Below are 23743 nucleotides of genomic sequence, written 5' to 3'. Positions count from 1 at the left end.
TTTCCAGCCTAAATTTATTCATAGCCAGTTTATGCCCATATGTTTTTGTGCCAACATTGTCCTTTAGCTTAAATAGGGTGTGTGTCTGTGCGTGTGTGTGTACACGATACCCCCTCAGCCTTTGTTTTGCTAGGCTAAACAAGCCAGGCTCTTTTAGTCTTGTCTGATAAGACAGGCCCTCCATTCCCTAATTCTTCTACTAGCTCATCTCTGCACCTGTTCCAGTTAGAATGAATCTTTCTTGGACATGAATGACTGTAATTGTACACAATATAACATCTTAATAATGCCTTGTATGATGGCATTAATACTTCCCTGTTTTTACTGGTAATACCTCACCTTACCTTGATGCCTCACTGTGATCCTGGAATTGACTAATAGACTGCGGTCTTTCTACCCCTTGTCATTTCTGACTGATCAGCCATCATCTTATAGTAAAAATTCTTACTATTAATTCGTAAGGGTGTGACCTTGCCTTCTTATGCATCTTCTACATCAAAGAAAATTCTTCAGGGCATGTTCTGCTCTCATTTATACCTATGCCATCCCATTACGTTCATTGTGGTAGTATAGATATAGTTGGTCCTGCAATTGCACCTTCTTCAACATTGTACTGAAGACACAAAAATGAATAGAATCCTGCTATAGGCACCTAAGATGTATGTGCGCTTTTAAAGATGGCCGAAAAGCCTCCATTCATTTTTTTGTTATTATTCAGGCACACAGTAGGTCTTACGATTTTAGCAGCTGTTTTGTGCATTGATGTTCTCCACAGGGACACAGTGGAAGAAAATTTTCCTCCAGCCACCAAACAGCTATTGATCATGGGGCTACAATCCCCCCCCCCCTTGTTCTTTTGGAGGCTCCAGCTGACAGAGCCTCTGCTATGCTGCTCCATCTCCCTGCTTCAACCTCTTTGGTGATAGCACACAGAAGAAACAGCCCCATGGTGTGCAAGGGATGCATAGCTCCTATATAGCTCCCCAAATCCTGCCCTCCGTATGCAGGAACACCACACTAGTTCCACATCATCTGGGACCTCCTATGCCCCTGAAAGCAGAGAGTCACACATATAATTTTCCCTTTAATCACCACCTGTTGACAGTGTTAAAGTTGATGAAAGTATGGCTTTGTGTCCAATTTAGCATGCAGATGTTAATTTTACATTTATGACTCAGGTTTATAACATGATAAATGGTTGATTTAAGTTTTTGTAAAAAGATTTTCAGATCAGTATTTAAAAATAATAATAATTAATAATAAATAAATAATCAAACTCCTGCTTTTAGCCACAAAGGAAGAATTGATAATGAGCTGTTTAAACTCATCTGAAACATGGCAATTTGTGTTTGAATTCAAAATTTCCCATCTATAAGCACTAAATCCCATTGACATTAAGGGGTTAAACAGATTTAAGTTCTTGTGGTGTATATATAAAAATACATATGCTAATGATAGGAATAATGCAAGTTCCGAGAAGCATAGAAAACTAATATTCTGTTTGTGACAAGTTTCAAACTGGAGGGGGAGGAGGGAAAGACGTGGTTTCAGGCTCAAGGATTTAATAGGCTTATTCTTACATAATGCATTAGGCTTATTCGTTGTTATTGGAATGCTGAATATTGTACTGCTCTAGAATAAATACAATACAATGGAACATTGAAGAAGCTTACAAAACTTAGTTAGCAAATTTTCTATAATCAGGTATATTTTTACTGTACTCTTATTGTGTTAACATTATTGAAATATTGATTTTGCCAAATGTAATTAACTGCAGAAAGCTGAAAGTGTGACTGATGCATAGAAAGCTGTGTAGTAGGATAAAAATGTTTATCTTGGTGTTTAAATCAGTACTGCTGGATGAAATCACAGTAAATCTGTTTTATTAGAATTGAGTAATTGTATGGTATTAGTCATGTGTGCAATTGCTTTTCTGTTCTGGGAAGCTCTCTCTGTTTGCATGATCACTACTTTAAAATCACCACTACTGATGATCAAAAGTCAGGAGGAAAACTACTGTTCGATTTTTTTAGCAGATTATTTTCAAAAGGGAGACTTTTATATTAGTAGTCGAGCAAGTCTCCTCAAAAGATTAAACATACATTGCTATAAAAGCAATATTTATCATCCATAAGAATGAAACAAGGTCTGTGTGAGGTAGCATTTGTTGTCAGGTTCTTCCTAGGTACCAGAGACTGAGTAGAGGTTCTCATGGCCTGGCTTTTGTTTCCAATCTTACCAACTTTTCCTCCTTGGAGGAGAGAATTGCACTGTTCTCATGACGTGACTTCTCCCCGTCCCTATGGAGAAGAGATTCATACATCTAGATTTCTTCCCCTTGCCTGGAGCATGGGGAAGAGGGTAGCTTCTCAAGATCAGTTTTTCTTTCCTCTGTAAAATACCAAATTTCCAGTTTCCCCAGTGGAAAATTGTATTCCTGAACTGAACTGAAGATTAATATTTTTAATTATATGATGAGACTTTTTGCCTTCTTGCCAACATTATGAACAACATTGGAAAACACTGCTGTTTCTGTTATTTTAGTTTGTTGATGTGGCCATTGTTATGAGAAGATGGAACAAATCAAAGTTTCAACTATCAGGGTATAGCTGTGTTAGTCTGTAGCCACAAAAACAACAAGGAGTCTGGTGGCACTTTAAAGACTAACAGATTTATTTGGGCATAAGCTTTCGTGGGTAAAAAAACACTTCTTCAGATGCATGGAGTGAAAACTGTTGGGAGTGGACTACATCCACCCTGATCGAATTGGCCCTGTCAACACTGGCTCTCCATTTGTGAGGAAACTCCCTTCTCTTCATGTGTTGTTATATAATGCCTGCATCTGTAATTTTCACTCCATATGTCTGAAGAAGTGGTTTTTTTACCCAGGAAGGCTTATGCCCAAATAAACCTGTTAGTCTTTAAGGTGCCACCAGACTCCTTGTTGTTTTTTCAAATCAAGGTTGTCCTTCAAAAGGTTAAATTGTATAAAATAGCTATCTTGAGAACATGACGAAGACAAAGCAGAGCCAAAAAGTCCTAATTAGTGTAATAATGACTTTTTCCAAATTTGCCATTTGAGAAGGTATATGGCTGTCATAGGACTTAAGTCATGTTATGAACGGAATGTTTCTTTATAGCTGGCTTGGCTGGTAGATAATCTTGTCTTTCAAAATCTCACTTCCTAAATTTTTGAGATGGGCCACTCTCATTAGGGTCCTACCAAATTCACAGCTATGAAAAACGCATCACGGACCGTGATATCTGGTCTCCCCCCGTGAAATCTGGTCTTTTTTGTGCTTTTACCCTATACTATACAGATTTAATGAGGAGACCAGTGTTTCTCAAATTGGGGGTCCTGACCCAAAAGGGAGTTGCAGGGGAGTCGCAGTATTGCCAGCCTTACTTCTGCATTGCCGCCAGAGAGTGGTGACTGTTGGTCAGGTGCCAAGCTCTGAAGGCAGTGCCCTGCCAGTAGCAGCACAGAAGTTAGGGTGGCAGTACCATACCATGCTGTCCTTCTGTGCTGCTGCTGGCGGTGGCTCTGCCTTCAACGTTGGGCTCCCAGCCAGCAGCCACCACACTCCAGCTGCCCAGTTCTGAAGGCAGTGCCACTGCCAGCAGCAGTAAGGGTAGAAGTGCTGCAACCCCCCTTACAATAACCTTGCGACACACAGAACAGCTTTTTGGGTCAGGATCCCTGAAATTACAACACTGAAATTTCACATTTAAATAGCTGAAATCATGAAATTTACAATTTTTAAAATCCCATGACCATGAAATTGACCAAAATGGACCGTGAATTTGCTAGGGCCATCCTCATGATGGATCTAGCTTCTGGAACAGGGATGAGTATTGGACGTGCTACCAGGACAGCCTTGATTTTTCTTGGCTCAAGGGAGACTTACAGGTAGCAAAGTTTGAAAACCAATGTTTTAGAGCAGAAGGGAGTAATCCTTATTCTGCTGCTGAATAACATTCACACTGATGAATAGCAGCTTCTCTTTCCCTCTCACTCGTATACATGAGCCAGTTTTGTCAAGATTTTTATATCCTAGTAGTCCATTTGCTTTATATTAGTGTTTTCCACTGTTGCTTTATATTAGTGGTTTCAAAACAATGGTCTGTGGAGAGCTGATTGCTCATATGGTGGCAGCTGCTTCTACGGGTATCCAAGCTCTTCATTGCAAATTGTCTGGAAACTGTGAGGAAGAGCAATAATAGCTGAATCCACTAGGGGCCACTGGTAACACAGGAGAGGAAATGAGCCACCAGTGGGACTGGAGTTTCTGTCTGCCAGGAGGAAAGGTAGCTGGGGAGCAGAAAGAAGAGGACCAGGTGTCCGGGTATGTCCAAGTGAGAAGAGAGCCAAATGCATCTTGGAGGTACATGGTGAGAGGAGAAAGGGGCCAAGCACAAAAGAGCATGGTGGAGGGAAGCTGTGGCGGGGGGTGGGAGAGGGGAAGCTAGAAGAAAGGCAGAATAAAAGTAGGTTAGTGTGATTAACATATCAAAAAGGACAAAATGTTGATAAGGTTAAATACAGATTAAAAATACTTTTTTTTTCATGTAGGCGATTACTGCAGTTGTACAGGGATGCTGTGATGACATGAGTGGGACTGGAAGTGGCACCTGAGACAGTCTATTTGTTAAGAAGTGGCACCCACTTAAAAAAAAAATCCCCACTCTTCATCCTAACTCAGAATTTTTTGACATGGCAGCTTTCTCTAAGAAGAGGAAAGGAAGGCAGTGTATAGGTTATAGAGTAGGTCTCTCTACAGTTTATTTTGTTTTTCTTAATGCTAGAACTCTCACCTAGTTTGGAGAAGGGAGACGAGCTCAATAAGCTTTCTCTTGGATATATACTGGGAAGAACTTCTGCTACCAGGCAGCGTGGGACAGAACTTGAGGCTGATCTTACCTTCCCTAAGGGTTTTGGAGTCCTTCTAGGCAAATCACATTAGTTTCAGTCTAGGAGAATCTCAAGCAAAACAGGAAACTCTATTTTCCTACCAACTGGAAGTTAGATTCCTTTAAGCTTCCCTAGTCTGGAAACTTCAACCAGGAGATACAAATGGGAATTGATAGTATCTTTTAGTAGGTAGATAACGAAAGTTTGTTTTTGAATTTTGACTGCTGTCTGGTGAATGGGTTATTATAGTTTGTACCAACATCCTGACAAGTAGGTTGGTTCAAATACTCTAGTGTGAGGAGGATGGAATAATCAACCCAGTAGCTTCAGACTGGGAGAGCATGTCAGTTTGCAGATAGTAAAATAGTTTTTCCCTTCTAAGTTTATGTAGGCACAGAAGCAGCTATTCTTAGTATTTGATTTGACAGAGGGGAACATTAGAACTAAATCTAGATCTCCTAGATCATCTCTCCTTATGGAATTTCCTATTCATCCTTCTGTTGGTAGTGAGGGGAGTGAAAGGGTTGCCGCTCTGAAGCAGCAGCAGCAGCTGCAGTAAAGTTAGCCCTCAAGTCGCTAATACACCAGAGACCAGGGCCATACATGAATGCTGAAAACTCTGGGAACTGAGAGAGCTTATGGACAGAAAATGAGACAGTAATTTAGAATTCTACCCTGGTCTACCAGGGTGCTTTCTGCTGCTGTAATTTCCAATATTTTATCACTTTAAAAAAAATAAATTGTTTGCTGAGCCACTTTAACTTATTGTAAGAGAGATGCTCTATTGTGGCTTCTTAAATGACAATGAAATTTAGGTTGATTTAGCATAATAGTATGTAAATCTTTAAATATATGTACAGCTATATAGCTTTACATTAATGCATGCAAATATGTCAAGTGATTTAAACCTAAGGATAGGACTTCATATGCAGCAGGATTTAAAAACAAAAATACTAGAAGCATTGTGGTGATATAATCCTGAAAACAACCTGTCTGTAACCTATAATTTTGTTGAAATGTTCCTGCTTAAAATGATAGCATAAACAAATGAAGTTACTGTCTGAAAAAATATGTTGTCTTTTCAGGCCGATTCTAAAACTAGTGTAGGTGTGGGAGGAAGAAAAATAGTTACTATTTCTAGCATAAAATACATTCTTTTATTTCCTTAAGCTACAGCTTTCCAGAAGATATCTTAGATCTTAAATAGGAATTAAATCTAAATATAGATAGTAGTAATCCAAATAATAGTTCACTATATGTGTTACTTCCCACCCACACATACTTTTTTCTCCTCATTTATCAGGATTTTTTGTAAACTTAATTTGGAAAATTTAAAAATTGTGTAACTGTTTACTGAGCATAGGGTAAAGGTAATCCAGTCTGGAGAACTGTTTATATATAAACTTAGTAGAAATGAGCTGCTGTCAATGCCTATTATGAGACTTGTGAAATTTTAGATCTTCAAGTATATGTCCTTATGGGTGCTCCATGTTAGGTATGCCTGTGCCCATGTGCCTTCAATTGGAGAGTTTCATCAGATTGTCCATGGGTTCCCTGCATGCTTCTTATACATCCTTGTGCTCCACACACTGGGTATGTAGGGAGGGGCATACGCACTGCTGCTCCAGTTCCTTCTCGGTCTCCTGGAGCTAAAGACAGAGCACTGTGGTGTCCATTAGCTTACCTTTGCTTTGTGCATAATTTTTTTTTTGTCTTTTACTTATTTATTTCCTTTCCTTTCTTCTTTCTTCCTTTTGGCACAAGTTTTGTGCCGTTGTGCCCCCCTCTCCTCCTCACCAACCTTTGCTGGCCATGGCTAGGGCTGCTGCCCTCAGCCTTCCCTCACTTGCGGTCTTTTCTCCCTGTGTGTTATGCCCAAAACTGCAGGTTATGCCTGAAACCCAGTCTTCAAGCCCTGCCAGACCTGCCAGAGGTCTTTCCTCCTGCCAGAATCGCTGGGTGGCTGGCTAAGGCAGGAGCAGATGCAGGGGCTGGCTAGCATGGAAACAGGCATGGGGTAGAGTAGGAAGCAGGAGTGGGCTGGAGAAGGAGCACAGGCAGTCTATCTGAACTAGTAGGCATTGGAAATGTTCCTGGCCAGGTAGCCAACTTGGCTGCCAGTACTGGCACCCCCTAGCTTCTCTGTTGGACACAGGGGATGACATGTCTTCTGAATTGGATATTGCCACCAGGATTCAACTACATTCCCTTTCCGACCTCTGTCCCTACAATGTACCCTGAAGAGCAGACTCCGGGAGCCATTCATCAGCCTCCCAGCCAATCTTGGAAGGAGCACCCCTGGAATCCTGCTCCATTTCCTTATTCCTGACCACACTAGGCATTTTGGAACACGTTTCACCGACCTCAGAGTGAACTAGATCACTTGGTAAACGCAGCGCAAGTAAACAAGCATTCTAATACAGCTAACTGTAAATGTATACATCTAGGAACAAAGAATGTAGGCCATACTTATAGGATGGGGGACACTATCCTGGGAAGAGTGGATAATCAGCCGAACATGAGCTCCCAGTGCAATGCTGTGGCAAAAAGGGCAAAAGAAATCCTTGGATGCATAAAGAGATGAATCTTGAGAAGAAGTAGAGAGATTATTCTACTTCTGTATTTGGCACTGATGTGACTGCTGATAGAATACTGTCTCCAGTTCTGATGTCCACAGTTAAAAAAGGATGTTGATAAATTGGAGAAGGTTCAGAGAAGAACCACGAGATTGATTAAAGGATTAGAAAAACATGCCTTATCATGGGCGGCCGATATAAGAGGCCAGAGGACGCTAAACCTCCCCAAACAGGATGTGGTGCACCTCCCTATGGAGATGCATTGACCTGCCGCCTTTGGAGTGCTGCTGCCAAAAGGGCGTCTGGGCTGTAGCCCTGCTCATCCTCTTCCCCTATGGCCTCGCCCAAGCTGCTCCTCTTCCTGACCCCGCTCCGCCTTTTCTCCCCGAGGTCCTGCCCTCACTTGCGCTGAGGCCCCGCCGCTTGTGTCTCTCTCCCCTCTCCGCCCACCATATGTTGTTTTTTATAAGGCTAGAGATTCAAAGCTTAAGTAGTCTATATTTCAGAAAGCATTTAAGCAATCCTTTTCTCTCTATCCTTTTTTCTCTTAGAAGCCTGGGCCTTTGCGGCTATAGTAGCTGGTATGGAAAATCTGTGTAGTACTTTCTGTATGCAGTAAAAGAATTTAGGAGGGAGGGGAAAAGTTGAAGAGCAAAGAGCTTGGTCTAGAAAGAGACCCAGTTCTTCAACTACGTTAAACATTAATTTAATGTAAACATGCAACATTAAATATTTGTAATATTTAAACTCTTACTCCCACATGCAGTGTTAAAGGTGGTACCTGTTAAAACAGGCTGGCCTTCTAAGAAGGTCACACTTCTGGAGTCCTCTTTTAAAAACAAACAAAATAAAAGCTGTCCCCAGGGTTTCTTATTCTGCCACCAGACTTCTGGGGAAGAGTCTGGAATGTCCAAAATCCAAACAAACAAACTCATATAAAAATTTCATATAAAGAAATTAAAACTTTTAAAATACTGTGGGATTTCCAGTCTATGCACAAATCTGGATGTCAAAATGGATTTCTTCCTGTTTTCTGGTGGAGACTGACAGCACTTCATCTTAGTGCCTCTTTTCTAATGCAAAGAGGCTGGTTTTTTTTATACTGCCTCCTTTCACAGAATGGCCCACAAATCTGAGCGACTCAGACATAATTTCCCAGGATCCCTTCCCACTGGCTGAGAGATCTAGGAGTCTTGTTTCTCTTACATTTCAAGGCTCTCCTCCTGAGCTTTGCACCAAGTTAGCAGCCTGGGTTCTCCTCAGATCACAAACTGCAACCCCAGGACCACTTACTCTTTTAGTGGCTGCCTCCTAAGTTTCCTGGGTCTAAACACAGAAAGCCCCCTGAAACGCAGTAACACAGCACCAGGCTTTCCTTTTTAGTCTTAAAGGGCCAGCATACCCTGTTATACCTGGCTAAAGCATTTTCCAGAGGGTCTGCAATGTCCTATACTTCACAAAACATAAAAACTAACCAAACTATTAGAACCCGAGGAAAAAATAAGAATTAGGAAGCTACAAGCTTCCAGTGTGAAAACCAACTCTAGTGCATCCAAAATGGTTTTTGAATTCTTGCTTGACAGAACTCCTAGATCTCGTTGAGATTTTCATGAAGGATAGTTTCTTAATCCAGGGTAACAAACTTGGAAGACTTTTTTTAGCTTTTTTAGCTGCTTGGAAAGATTCAGGAAGCACTTTAGGCTTGGGCCTTGGAACAGAAATAAACTGGCCCTGGTTCTTTACAGGTCCGCAAGAGGTTCTCTTCAGCTACAAAACCCTCATATCTGAGAAAGGGGAATCTGCTAGAGCCCTTTGTGGTACAGGTCGCTGCACTGATGCTTGGAACTACTTTGAATTCCATCTCTTCTGCGCAGGGGCATGAGTCAATTGCTCATGGTGCAGACAGGTCAGCCGTCCTCTCCAAAGTGCAGAGGTAATTCTAGTGCCAGTTAGGTCTCTGAATATGGAGATCATAGTAAAGTCAGCTGTCTTGGTGCTGGACTCCAAGAGCTCAACTATAGTTGGGATCTTGAGGTGGACTCTTCTTTCAGTCACAGCTGAAAAACTTCTCCAAGCCATTTCCAAAATTCCAGCATCACTTCCGATAAAGTTAGTGGTGAGTACTGATGACCAGTTGACACCTCGTTCTGGTGTCCCATTGATGTCCAGTCTGGGCAATATGTTGAGGCTTCTCTTCTTTCTGCAAAATGGGGACATGGAAGCATTCATATCAGAAGGACCCTTCCTCAGGTCTAGACCCTGAGAAGAGGAAGATAAAGAATCATCATTGCCACCAGAGTAGGAGTCAGGTCAGAACCAAGAATTTCAGTTCTACAGCCTTCTGTTCCGGAAGCCTTTGAGCCCATTCTGATTTTTCATATGCCTTTTGAGATCTTTTGGTTTTAGGAGAACAAACTGGGTTATTGGTGCTGCCTCCTGCTAGGTTGCTCCAGTCCAGAGCTCTTTTTAAGCCACTGAGTAAATCCATGTTTAGGACCATTGGTCCTGGAAATTTATAATCTGTACATCTCTTGTTTTTAAAGCATATTTGCAACTCAAATTAGTCCCACTTTGAAATGGGCAGAAGGATTTGCCAAGTGAGCTCATTATTAGTAGACATGCCATGCCTGGTGATCAAGACCTTGTTGGGGCATAGTGCTTCTGAGTTATCATATTGCTTTAATATCCCTTTTCTAGCATTCCCTTACAGCTATGTACCAGTTTCTTCCCCAGATCAAAGAACTGCAGTGCTCCAGTCAGCAACATAATCCTTTGGCTCTGGCTATTATCAGCGGCAAAATCTTCCTTTTCAAGACATCGTCTAAAATCATCCTCCCATTTGTTGACTGATGTCTCCTTTCATCTTTCCTTTGGCCCATAATTTATATACAGTGGCCTCCTCAGCTCCTTTCACTGACATGCCCATTACACACTCGCTGTCTCATATTAATTTTATTTTCCTGTCCATTCAGCCTGTGTATAGTGCATCTCTCCCCGCACCCCCAACGCTCTAGGAGGCACCTTATTCCAACCAACAGATCCTCCATTTTGCTGCCTATGCAGCCTCCTCCTGTTCCAATTGTTGCCATCTCTATTCCACAGACCATCTTCTTAATATCAAGTAGCAGTAAGATGGAGTCTATTTTTGGCTAATTTAGGAGAAAGGGAATTAAACCTAATTTTTTTTATCCATCTTCACATGGTATTACTGGAGGATCTTGCTGTAGCTCCCAGATGGTCTTTTTTGCCTAAAAAGAAGTCTGACTCTATGCAGCCAGAAAATATATTTTATTGTGGTTGGATTGGATACATGATTTTTCCATATCCTGATGGAGATCAATTTTGCTGGACCTCTTATGTAAGCCTGAATCAGGTTCATGCCTGAATTCCCTTCCTGAAAGAATGGAAGGAGTGTGTGTGTGTGGGTGTGTGTTGTAAAACATTGACAGCCTTTTATGTTTTCATCTTCTCTATTGTTCGAAGTATGCTATGCTGGAGGACAGAATTGGGGAATGAGCAATGCGTAATGAGATTCAGTATTTTGTTTTGGGTTTACGTAGGGATTGGAAGTAGTTGAGTTGATTTAAATAATTGAAAACATTTGGGTCTAGATTTGGCTTGATAGAGTCTTTTGTATGATGCAACTTCTTGCTTTTATTATTGTATGAATGCTGTGTTGCTGACTGTTTCATTCATTCATTCATTCATTCATTCATTTTTTGCATGTTTTAAGAACAAACAAGTTTGGAGGAGAAAATCCCTAAGTGTAGAATTGACAACTTCCACAAAATTGTACCATGTTCATTTTGTGTGAGATGTTTACTTTGTGCCTTTTACAGTAAGCTTATCGCAATAAAGATACAGATTTCAGTACACCTCAATCAACATGCTCCTCTGTTACTCTAAACAACAAATATTGCGGGGATGCAGGGGGCAGCGGGATAATGACTTTTCACAACCTGTGATACCCAGACTTTTGCATTGATTTGTAAATATTACAAAACTAAAAAAGAAACAAACATTCTATTGTCTCTTAAAATCAAAATTGTCTACATTTGAGTATTTTCAGTTTAACCCTATAACTAACTGTGAAAGAAAAGAGTATTGCTCAACATTTTCCATTGGCTATGGAAAAGTGCAATACATCAAGCTGATTACAGTTGACAGCTGGCTTGATCTCGCCATGATTAGGTCTTTCACTGCTGGCAAAATCCACTAGCCTTTTCCGTTCACTGATTGCTGATGAATGCAGAGAGACAGCTTTCCATATTGATAAAGGATAGGGGGAAAAGTCCCTCTGTTTAGTGTAGAAAAAGATACAAAACCTTACTTGTTATTGATTATACCTAGCCATGAAGGCATGAGAGAGAGCTCATCATGTAGGATTTCTGTGGTCATTTGCTAACTTGGCTTAAACAATTAACATGGTTGCTGTAGGTAGAGAATAGCAGAAAAAATGGAGTTGAAGCATGTTGAAGGAACGCAGGAGTTTACAGCTGATGGGCAATGCAGCAAAATAAAGATGTGCTCTTTTACAATTACATGGGAAAGTATCCAGCAGGTAATTAAATACTTTACAAAAATTGTTAGTTTAACACTTAAATAATATTTTGTTTTGCAAACAGTTCATTAAAGTACTGTATTACTTTTTCACTTGAATTTAAGTTATTGTGGTTTTGGAGTCACATGACCAGAATGCAAACTAGTTTGTTTTAATAATGATAGTTTTTAGCATTGAAAATGCAATTCTGAAAAATAGGTTATTGTTTGGCATACAGATAACACACAAGCTGCTAATTGTAAGTTATAAAACTGTAGTCATTTTAAAACATGACAAGTAAATTATTTAAAAGGAAACGTGAGGAGCTATCTGTGAGAAGTACAAGTCATACACTAATCATAAAATTGCTTTCAAATACAGGCTACTTATTTTTCAATGCATTTGTACTTGCTTTTGGAAATATTTTGTTGTATCATTATCATGTAAACAGTATGACATCACCACTGTAAAACAAAGCATTTGAAACCATTACTTAAGGGAAAAATAAACACATTTGATACTAACCATATTATTTAAGAGACCTGTAATGATATGCTTTTTTAACCATAATGGACTGGCAGATCAAAATAAGATGTTTTTCTTCTTTAATACCCAGAAAATCGAGTTCCAAAAGCTTATTTTTAAAGAAACTCACAATGTTTACTTTGAAAGCTTAATGAGACATGGCTATTACTCATAATTACTCTGAGTAAAAGATTGGTACCATAAACAAGTTTAAAGTTTTATACATAACTGGTCTCCTGCAAGTTACTTCCATGCTTATGGATGAAAAGCTTTTTTAAATGGATATATGTTTTTAGTCAGGAGGATGAGAAGGGGAAATATATATGTCTCTGTGAAGCTGCAAGTAAAAACTATGGTATTTTCAACTTGCATGTATAGCTGAATAAAAAAAGTTTGTTTTTTGTGTTCTTTTATAAGTTTATTTGGAATTCATTTACTTTTTTCCTTATACTGTAGAAATCGTTTATAAGCAGTCCTGTTTTATCCAATACTTATTAACATGTGCTCACTATATATTTGTACAATAGGTAAATACATCTATTTGCAGCGTTTTTAATTGTTATAGAATCATAGAAATGTAGCGCTGGTAGGGACCTCAAGAAATCCAATCCCCTGAGCTGAGGCAGGACCAAGTCGTGGAGTCAGTTTCCGGTTTTTGTTTTTGTTTAATTAGTTTGTTTTCTGAAACTAATACCAGGATAGCTGCTGGTCTGCTTTGCCAGAGAAAAATAAGCGGTTATTACACTTGAAAGTTCTGAACATTGGAGAAAACATTAATAAGTGATTGGCTCTGTAGTTTGGGACTTAAAGTAGCCTAAAACCTTTATTTGTAGACTGCTCCAATTGTGTCAGCATGAAGTAGGGGTTGCTTCCAGAATACTCCTTTTTAGGAAGAGCTATTGAGACTTTGACAAATATAGGAAAAGTGAAATTCGTCTGCAAATTGCGATGCAGTACAGCTGGTATAATATTTTGCATTTTAAAGTAATTGAGTATTATTTAATGCACAAAAATACTGAATGCTCTTCCATTGTAGGTGTCCAAATAAAATTACCAGATTAAATCTGTGCTAGATTGAAGGTTGTACTACACAATCGTATTTAATGATTGTCTGCAGATAGTTTGTTAACTTTGTTAATCTTTATTTTTTAATTTCTGAAATTGTGTTTGCTTTATCTGTGTTTGATTAGCTTGTTCATCTCCATGAGCCTAAAAAAGGCACTGGATTTTTAATCATTGGATTTTTAAATGGATTTCTGCTGCTGGCATTTTCTGACCTAATTTAAAAAATGCAAGGCAGAATTGTGGATAAAACCATTAAACTGGAAATAATGTAATCTGCACAGAGATCAGCAAACATTCTATTTTAGTTAAAAGAGAACCAGATACTCATTTTGTAATGTTAAATATAGGTCTGTTCACAACACTTCCAAAATGTACCATACCATAACAAGGTCAACTTCCTATATGAAATACAGGCAAGGGAAGTCACAAAAGATTAAACTGTTTAATTAGACTTTGGGTGTGGGGAGGGGATTATCAAGTCTTTAACTCAGGTGGTGTCCAGGCTTTTCAGGCTGAGGGCCGAACATTATCTCAAAAGGCCAACTGGCCCCAGTAAGTACTTCAGAGCAGACTCGCTGCCCTGTGGTGCTTTCTTTGTGCTGTTCAGCTGGTAAAAAGACAGCAGAAACCACTTGGAAGTTTCAGTGGATATAATAACCAGAGTAACCAACTCTTATATCCCTCTCCCTGCTGCCCCTAGCATTAAGAAAAGGCTGTGCTGAGGAAGGGTGACTAGAGTTTGCAGCACTCTGGCAATTCCCAACTGTGCTATGGTCTTTTGGGCACCATAGACAGTTAGGTTAAGTCCATAGCAGCTCCCAGGGTACTTTAGCTTGCAGTAGGACTAAGGCATAGAATTGGAAAGCTATATTTGGTTGGTGGTTCTCTGCTTCTCCTCCTTTTCCCTGTCCTGGGTGGTTGTTTGGGGGAATGTAGCCATCCTTTGTTAGATGCAGCAGACAGACAAGCTCCTATCCTGTTTTCAGGGCCGGCTCCAGGCACCAGGCACCCAAGCACATGCTTGGGGCGGCACCTGGTAAGGGGCGGCGGGGGGAGCGCGGCGCGGCATTCCGCGGGGGGGGGCGCTCCGGAGGTGCGGCAGTCGGCGGGGGGCGGGTTCTGGCGGCGGGGGGGGGTGTTCCGGCGGCGCTCGGCGGGGGGAGGGGGGGAGGGGTGCGGGGCTCGGCGCTGGAGGGGAGTTCCGGCGGCGCTCGGCAGGGGGCGGGGGCGGGATCCGGCGGTGCGGCGCTCGGGGGGGGGGGGGTTCCGGCGGCGCTTGGCGCAGGGGGGGGCGGGCTCCGGCGCTCTGGGGGGGGGTTCTGGCGGCGCTCGGCTGGGGGGGGTGGCGCGGCGCTCGGCTGGGGGGCTCGGGGGGGGGGGGGTGGCGCGGCGCTCGGCTGGGGGGCTCGGGGGGCGGCGCTTTTTTTTGCTGCTTGGGGCAGCAAAAAAGCTAGAGCCGGCCCTGCCTGTTTTCTGTAGATTTCTGCAGTCTGGCAAGGAAACGGGCAGTGGAGCAACCAGAACTGCTCTCTCCTCCCTCCCCTATGAATGCAGCAGGGGGAAGAGGCCCATAAGGGATGTAGTGGGGGGCTGGACAGCAGCCACCTATTTGAGGGTGGTGATTGAGGATTCTGGGAGCCTTGCCTCCAACCTGGACTTCACTGGCCAGGCACAACTCTGCACCTACCCCGATTCATTCTACAACTCCTCTTGTGCATGTGCACACCTCCATTCTGAAGTCACTCATTCTTCACACCCATTCCATCCCTCCAAAGCTGCCCATTCCACAAGCACCTTTACCCACAGCCAGATCTGCCAACTCTGTGGAGTCTCTCTGTTGCTTATGGGTTTCTAGACCCTTCTACATGCCTCTGAGGGTAAACTAATTTAGATAAACTTTTTCATCTCATTGGCTGCTTTTCCCTAATACCCCACTTGTTAGAAAAGGGCAGCCAGTCATATAACTGCTACACACATTGATGGAAAACTCTACTTCTCCACTTCTCAGCTGTTCCAAACCTGAGAAACAACTTGTTGCCACCTTCTAGCCCTTCCTACCCCGTCCTTTTAGCCTGATAAGATGCTGGTGTTGCTTCTTTTCACACTGTAGAGTTCTGTTCCTGGCCATGAGGCCCAGGATAGGGATGTGGTTCCTGAAATCCCCAACCCCATTAAAGTAGGTGGCTGTTGCTGCATTCCCCACTTTGTACTGTTGCTTCTGCATGTGCCCCTGCTGCCAGGACTACTCCTGCCCCATCATATAGCCTGACCCCTTACGCTACCTTCAAACCTTGATGTGCTGCTGCCCCCTAGCACCACCTCAAAATAAGACAACTCTTCCCTCTCCTACCTAACCACAGGTCCAACCTTATTGCTAACCAGTTTTTTTTTTCTGGGGGGGTTCTGATGGCCTCCCCCTCTCCATTCATCTGTTTTCAGGATGTGGCCAGATCTCCCCTCATGTCTTTGGAGGAGGCTAACAAGGGAGAGGTTGCTGTCTAATCAAACAGAGCAAGGAATTTAGTGAGCAGGGAGAAGAAAAATGGCCATCTGGCATGACCCTGCTCAGCTCTGTAGGCAGACTGATCTTTGCTGGCCCAGGGGAAGCCCCACCTCTGTAGAAGGGGTTTCCCTATGCATGTGTTGGAGAAAACCCCTTATTAGCAGGGAATGCCTTAAATTGAGGTGGAGCTACCTCATGGCTGGCAGAGGTCAGTCTGCTGGAAGGCCTGGGCATTGCTGGGGTTGGGAATGGCTACCTCTCTTTCCCTGAAGATTCTGCTGTCTATTGGATTGGGGACACAGTAGTCCCCTGAATGGGAGGAGAAGGGAGATGCCATCTGGGCAAGTCCCAGAAGACACCTCTAGTGAATAGAGAGCCGGGACCTGGGGCTAGGTGTGGGTGTAGAGGGGCAGCAGCACCACATCAAGGGGATTTGAGGTACTAACATAAATGAGGGAATGGGGGCAGGCAGCACTGGGCTCAGGGGCAGCACACCAGATGGGGAGAGGAAGGCAGCACATGGGGCAAGAACATGTGAGAGAAGGTGGAGCCCTGGGCAACAGCCACCTATTTCAGGAGACTGGTGATACTGGAGGCTCCCCTGGCCTGGTGCAGAACTCTGGAGAGGGAAGAAGCAGTGTCAGTATCTTCATCTCCTTTCTGTCCTTGGGGAGGGGGAGAATAGGGTGGACAGGAACTACTGGTTAAGGGTTTGTAATGGATATCTCTACTACAGCTAACATGTGTAGCCAGTTTTTATGACTTTATTATGAGTTGCAAAATATTTATTTTCCTCAAGCAACAGCTCCTGGAATCCTGAGATTCTCTGGTTATTTTATTTGATTATGAAAGTTTCTAGCCCTTGTGGTTATGGAGAAAATCTGGAAAATGTGACCTGACTGAACTCTGAAGGCTTCTTCCCCGCTGCAGTGTATTTTTTAAATCTCACGGTTTTGTGTGCTTTTCTTACGACTTTTGACCAGTTGGGGTTGGCAGTACAACTAACAGCCAGCTGAGATACTCACTTTAACTTGAAGGATAGGGTCTTTGGGAGTGGGCTGGATGGAAGCTCCTGGGATCTATCCTCATTGATTAAGAATGTCTGTCTGCATTACACAGATGCTCTGCTTGTTGAAGAAATTCTGTGTGAGTTCAGATGCAGTGTTTCCTCTGCCAGTCTTCTGGGCTGCCTGTAGATGAGCCATTTCATTATGACTCATAGGCAAATTAGGTAGGTGGGGGAGACATGCCAGGAGAGGCGGTAGACAACAGGAGAGATACTTCTATCCCAAAACCATGCTGTAAAGGAAGAAGAGAAGAAACAAGAGGATCAAGAAAATAGACCTCAGAATACCCAGACTGAAATGTGGAAATAATTATTTAATCACATATCTATTTTATAAATGATAAAAATGTTTAAATGGTAAGGCATTTCTTGAGATGGTTTAGTAATAGAATAGTACAGAAACTTGTTTATAATCTGACTTTCAGTTCGCCAGTGCCACAGATATTACTGTTCCGCAAAACGGTAGCCACCAGCAGGAGTTATACATCAGAAATTAAAATTTCAAGCCCCATTGTATGTGGGTGTCCCATGACCAGCTCATAGGGACATCACTTTTTCATGATGTTTGAAATGGGCAGTTTTTATTCTAGCAATACCTGTCTACAGATGAAACAATGAGGAGTCCTTGTGGCACCTTAGAGACTAACAAGCAGGATACCAAAGGAGGAAAAATAACTTTTGAGGTGGTAAGAGAGTGGCCCATTATAGACAGTTGACAAGAAGATGTGAGTAACAGTAGGGAGAAATTAGTATTGGGGAAATTAACTTTAGGTTTTGCTTTAAAAGTTATTTTTCCTCCCTTGGTATCCTGTTGTTAATTGATTTATCTCGTTAGACTGACCTCACACTTGGTAAAGCAACCCCCATCCTTTCATGTATTTATACCTCCTTCTGTATTTTTCACTTCATACATCTGATGAAGTGGGTTCTAGCCCACGAAAACTTATGCCCAAATACATTTGTTAGTCTCTAAGGTGCCACAAGGACTCCTCGTTGTTTTTGCTGATACAGACTAACAGGGCTACCTCTCTGAAACCTGTCTACATATGGGCAACTGAGGTATAGAGAGGCTAAGTGACTTGCCCAAGATCACACAGGGAGCTGGCAGAACAGGAAACTGAATCTTCGTCTTCCATATTCTAAGCCAGTGCCCCAACCACTGGGATACCTTCCTCCCCTCAAGCCTTGTTATTTGTTGCAAATTGCTCTTGCCAGATGAGCTTTCAAGATGATACGATGAGCAAAACAGGTGCAACATTTTTTAAAAATGTTTACTACCTGTAAGCAATTCATGGGCATAGACGGGAAGTACTTTGTGAATGCTTTTGTTTATGAGAGGTAGTTTATTACACATCTGTAATGTTTGATAACTGAATCAACAACATTTATAGCTGACTTAGAACAACACTTCCTTAGCTCTCGTCCCCTAACGCCCCTACTCTACTTGCGCTACATTGATGACATCTTCATCATCTGGACCCACGGAAAAGAAGCCCTTGAGGAATTTCACCATGATTTCAGTAATTTCCATCCCACCATCAACCTCAGCCTAGATCAATCCACACAAGCAGTCCATTTCCTGGACACTACTGTTCTAATAAGCGATGGTCACATAAATACCAGCCTATACCGGAAACCTACTGACCGCTACACTTACCTACATGCCTCCAGCTTCCATCCAGGACACACCACACGATCCATTGTCTACATCCATGCTCTAAGATATAACCGCATTTGCTCCAATCCCTCAGATAGAGACAAGCACCTACAAGATCTCTATCAAGCATTCTTAAAACTACAATGCCCACCTGCTGAAGTGAAAAAACAGATTGACAGAGCCAGACGAGTACCCAGAAGTCACCTCCTACAAGACAGGCCCAACAAAGAAAATAACAGAACACCACTAGCTGTCACCTTCAGCCCCCAGCTAAAACCTCTCCAGCGCATCATCAGAGATCTACAACCTATTCTGAAAGATGATCCTTTACTCTCACAGATCTTGGGAGACAGACCTGTCCTCGCTTACAGACAACCCCCCCAACCTAAAGCAAATACTCACCAGCAACCACACATCACTGAACAAAACCACTGACCCAGGAACCTATCCTTGTAACAAAGCCCGATGCCAACTCTGTCCACATATCTATTCAAGTGACATCATCATAGGACCTAATCACATCAGCTATACCATCAGGGGCTCGTTCACCTGCACATCTACCAATGTGATATATGCCATCATGTGCCAGCAATGCCCCTCTGCCATGTACATTGGCCAAACCGGACAGTCTCTCCGCAAAAGAATTAATGGACACAAATCTGACATCAGGAATCATAATACTCAAAAACCAGTGGGAGAACACTTTAACCTGTCTGGTCAGTCAATGACAGACCTGCGGGTGGCTATATTACAACAAAAAAACTTCAAAAACAGACTCCAACGAGAGACTGCTGAGCTGGAATTGATATGCAAACTAGACACAATCAACTCAGGATTGAATAAGGACTGGGAATGGCTGAGCCATTACAAACATTGAATCTATCTCCCCTTGTAAGTATTCTCACACTTCTTATCAAACTGTCTGTACTGGGCTATCTTGATTATCACTTCAAAAGTTTTTTTTTCTCTTACTTAATTGGCCTCTCAGAGTTGGTAAGACAACTCCCACCTGTTTATGCTCTCTGTATGTGTGTATATATCCTCAATATTTATTCCACTCTGTATGCATCCGAAGAAGTGGGCTGTAGTCCACGAAAGCTTATGCTCTAATAAATTTGTTAGTCTCTAAGGTGCCACAAGTACTCCTGTTCTTTTTGCGGATACAGACTAACACGGCTGCTACTCTGAAACATTTATTTAGGAGTTCATTTTAGAGTGTAAGACACCCAAGTGATGAATGTAAAGAAAGTTACAGTTCAGCAGACCCATCTCCTGGAACTTATCACTATATTGCAAGTGAATTTGTGGAATCTGGAGGAGTAGATATTTGCAGTGCTCTTGTTGTTGTTGTAAAAAGTGCAATCCCAGAGGAGGTAGATTTTTCCTTGCTGCAGGAATAGGGAGATGTTTTAAGGCTTAAATGTGATAGGTTCAGGTTTGTTGTGAAAGGCGAGTGACGCCATGTAATAGCTAGTATGAGTAGAAGAAATTTATTGGAAGGATGATCTCATTAAGGATACATACTGTGCTGTTTTGCATTATACTGTAACACAGCAGTACTTCTGAAGAAGGACTTGGACTGACTAAAAAACTGTTCCAAACTTTCCCTTGTTTTCTCCGTAGTTTTGCTTGAATTGAATACAGATTATTATAAACTACATCAGTGAAGATAAAATTGTTGAAACAAACTGATATATTCAACTAGATCTTGACAAGAGAAAATATGTTGGAATTTTTGCCTTTTTGCTAAATTTCCTGATGTTTCAAAGACTATGCTACTATACTTGGGACGTCTAACATATGTTGTTTTTTACAATCTTTCTGAAAAAAATTAACTTGAAACTGAAGAGGAATCTTGCTTGGTTTCTGTACTTCATTTCTCATGTGGATGAAAAGAGGGCAGCAACGAGTGAAACTGCAGGTTTAAATCTCCTCCCTCCCCTTCTCCTCCTGCTCAACACTGTGCAGTTATTTTAATAGTGAAATGCACTTAGCCATAATGGTTTTCAGTAAAATAAAGATTTAGAAATTTTAGAGAAGATTTGTAACTAAAATGCTGGCTGTCAGGGTTTTCTTGTTTGTTTTTTGCAGATTATATAAATAGCTTTTTTTAAACCTTTATGTATGTAAGTTAAATGTTTTTGCACTATGAAATTAGTTTATATACAAATATTCTCAGAGGCGTCTATAAGGAGAGGCTAATGTATGAATTTATCATGCTCTCCTGTTCTATATGCTGTGGCATGTGTTAAGCATAATAATAGATTTTAAAAGATATGCATAAAACATACTGATCTAGAATAGCGCACTGAGTTCTTAGTTATCAGGAGTCAAATTGGGATGGCTTGTGGTGGCTCTGAAAACCAGTTATTTTCTTAGGCTTGGTCTACACTACCCCCCCTAATTCGAACTAAGGTACGCAACTTCAGCTACGTGAATAACGTAGCTGAAGTCGAAGTACCTTAGTTCGAACTTACCTTGGTCCACACGCGGCAGGCAGGCTCCCCCGTCGACTCCGCGGTACTCCTCTCGCCGAGCTGGAGTACCGCAGTCGACGGCAAGCACTTCCGGGTTCGACTTATCGCGTCCAGACTAGACGCGATAAGTCGAACCCAGAACTTCGATTTCCAGCCGTCGAACTAGCTGGTAAGTGTAGCCAAGGCCTTAAAGATTGTCATTTTGTACTCCAGGATCTGAGCTTTCATTTTGGGGGGGGAAAAAAGTGTTTAGCCTTATTGTTGGGATGATGATCTTGAAAATGTGAACAAAATAACCTGATGCAGCGATGTTTTCCTGAGTTTGCAGACATTCTGAACAATAGCTCTGAGAGATGTGGATTGCTTCCATATGTCTTAGGCGGGAAGAGAGGGGGGCAGTCTGAAGCTTAAGGATGATAATTTAAATGTCAATATTGCCAACTTTCACTGCTGATCAAAGCATAGAAGAAGGAAGGACTTTGCAGATCTGCACAGTTTAGTGCAAGTGGTATCTGATTTTGTATAAAGTCTGTGGTGCATGGGAGAATACCACCTATTTTCCCCATTCTGACCCTTGGAGCCATCAAGCAGGGAGAACCGGGAAGCATCTGCACCCTACCAGTCAGGAGCCAAGCCTGAAGTCCACCAAACACAAAAAGGATCAGGGATATCCTGAGCCCAACTGAGGGATCCAAGCCCAAGAAGACCAGCTGAGCCCAGAGAATATCTGAGCCCTATAGGGAGTCATGCCTAAGAAACACAACAGAGCACGTGTGATTATTTTCAACATGTGCACAATATACTAGGAGCAGCATTTCATTTTGGTATCTTATCTTTGTGTCTTTAAGTGAGCATATGCTGATTTGTGGATGGAACTTAGAAAAGTACTGCTACTTTCTTTTTCATTTTGAGCCCTGCTTTAATATATAGCTCATTGTAAAATGTCTTGGCCATTTTATGGTAATAGTAAGCAGCAAGCTTAGAGAGGGTATGAGACCTATAAAGGAGAATACCGTGGAAAAGATGTCTATGTTACAGTCATGCTACTTAAAAAAATTAGTACAAACTACTAATATCTAGGATTTTCCCTCATTTGGTAAATCAAATTAATACCAAAGTGTTCTATATCTGATCTAGACATTATGCAAGTGTTTTTATACCCCTTGATTTTTAGGGCCACTATTCCATACCCTACCCGTTTAATCACCTATTCATCTTTTATAAACAGTTTCCATTGATGCTGACATTTACTAGGAGTAGGGTTACATGGGTTACTATTTCCAATATGTAAAAAGCAACAGAGGGTCCTGTGGCACCTTAGAGACTAACAGAAGTATTGGGAGCATAAGCTTTCGTGGGTAAGAACCTCACTTCTTCAGATGCAAGACCTCACTTCTTCAGATGCAAGTCTTGCATCTGAAGAAGTGAGGTTCTTACCCACGAAAGCTTATGCTCCCAGTACTTCTGTTAGTCTCTAAGGTGCCACAGGACCCTCTGTTGCTTTTTACAGATTCAGACTAACACGGCTACCCCTCTGATACTATTTCCAATATGAGCTCTAATTCAGCTCTATAATATGACCAGCAGGAGGTGTTCACAGAGTGGAATTCCCTCTGGAATTTAAGTGAGTCATGTTTATATCATACTGACGCCTTAGCAGCTTGAAAAGGAAATACTCCAAATTTGGATCTCCCTAGTGACTGAACTGCTTTCATGCATCTGAGCTGATTTTATGTGTGAGTGTATGTATGTGTGAGTTTATGTAATAATATATACAATTTATATATTCAGGCTATAGTTAAACTTGCACATTTGTTGATTTACTGTAGGGTAAGTGATGACAGACAAACAGCTTGTATTCTAAATTAAAATATGTGTATAAAAATTCTTTCCAATCTGAATTTCAGGATGGATATAAAATAAAAACCTGAATGGAAATAATCTGCGTTTCCTTTACATAAAAATGAAATGTAATTCAGTCAAAAAAAAAACAAAAAAACAAAGTTTGAAATAATTAGCAGATATTGAGGCAGAATAGTGTACTGGAATGAGTTTGGTTATGAGAATATGAAACCTTCCTGAGTTCTAATCCTTGCTTTGCTATTGACTTAGTATGTAGCATTGGGCAAGTAACTTATCCTCTGTGTTTGTTCCTCATCTGTCAAATGGGAAGGATGCTTAACTCATAGGAATGTTTTGAAGGATTAGCTAAGTGTTTGTGCAGTGCTTTGACAATAGGAAATGACTATGTGCCTATTACTTTTTATTATGCTATCACTGGGTGCTATTGAATAAAAAGGACACTCACCTGAAAGGAACGCTTAAATATTCTGTGTTGTAAAGTATGACCTCTCAGGAAGACTATGAAGTTACAGTGATATTGTTAAGATATTGTTGTATATAAAATATAAAAAATGTTAAA

General features: G+C 41.5%; 1 protein-coding gene across 9 annotated transcripts in view; it reads left to right on the top strand.

Annotated features, from left to right (window-relative positions):
• Positions 1-23743, top strand: part of PPP1R13B (protein phosphatase 1 regulatory subunit 13B) — a 106989-nt gene that overhangs the window by 52315 nt on the left and 30931 nt on the right. Inside the window, exon 1 of one of the 9 annotated variants that reach the window (XM_054027444.1) lies at positions 11885-12049. The exons of the other annotated variants lie outside the window; for them this stretch is intronic. Within the exon in view, the coding sequence (XP_053883419.1) occupies positions 11945-12049 (105 nt within the window). The 5' untranslated portion in view covers positions 11885-11944. Of the gene's footprint in view, positions 1-11884; positions 12050-23743 lie in introns of those variants that run through there. 9 annotated transcript variants of the gene reach the window in all.

The sequence above is a fragment of the Malaclemys terrapin genome, chromosome 4 (assembly GCF_027887155.1).
Source record: "Malaclemys terrapin pileata isolate rMalTer1 chromosome 4, rMalTer1.hap1, whole genome shotgun sequence".
NCBI classification, from domain to species: Eukaryota; Metazoa; Chordata; order Testudines; family Emydidae; genus Malaclemys; species Malaclemys terrapin.
The sequence above is the reverse complement of the archived record's forward strand: the minus strand, read 5'-3'. Positions and strand labels throughout refer to the sequence as shown.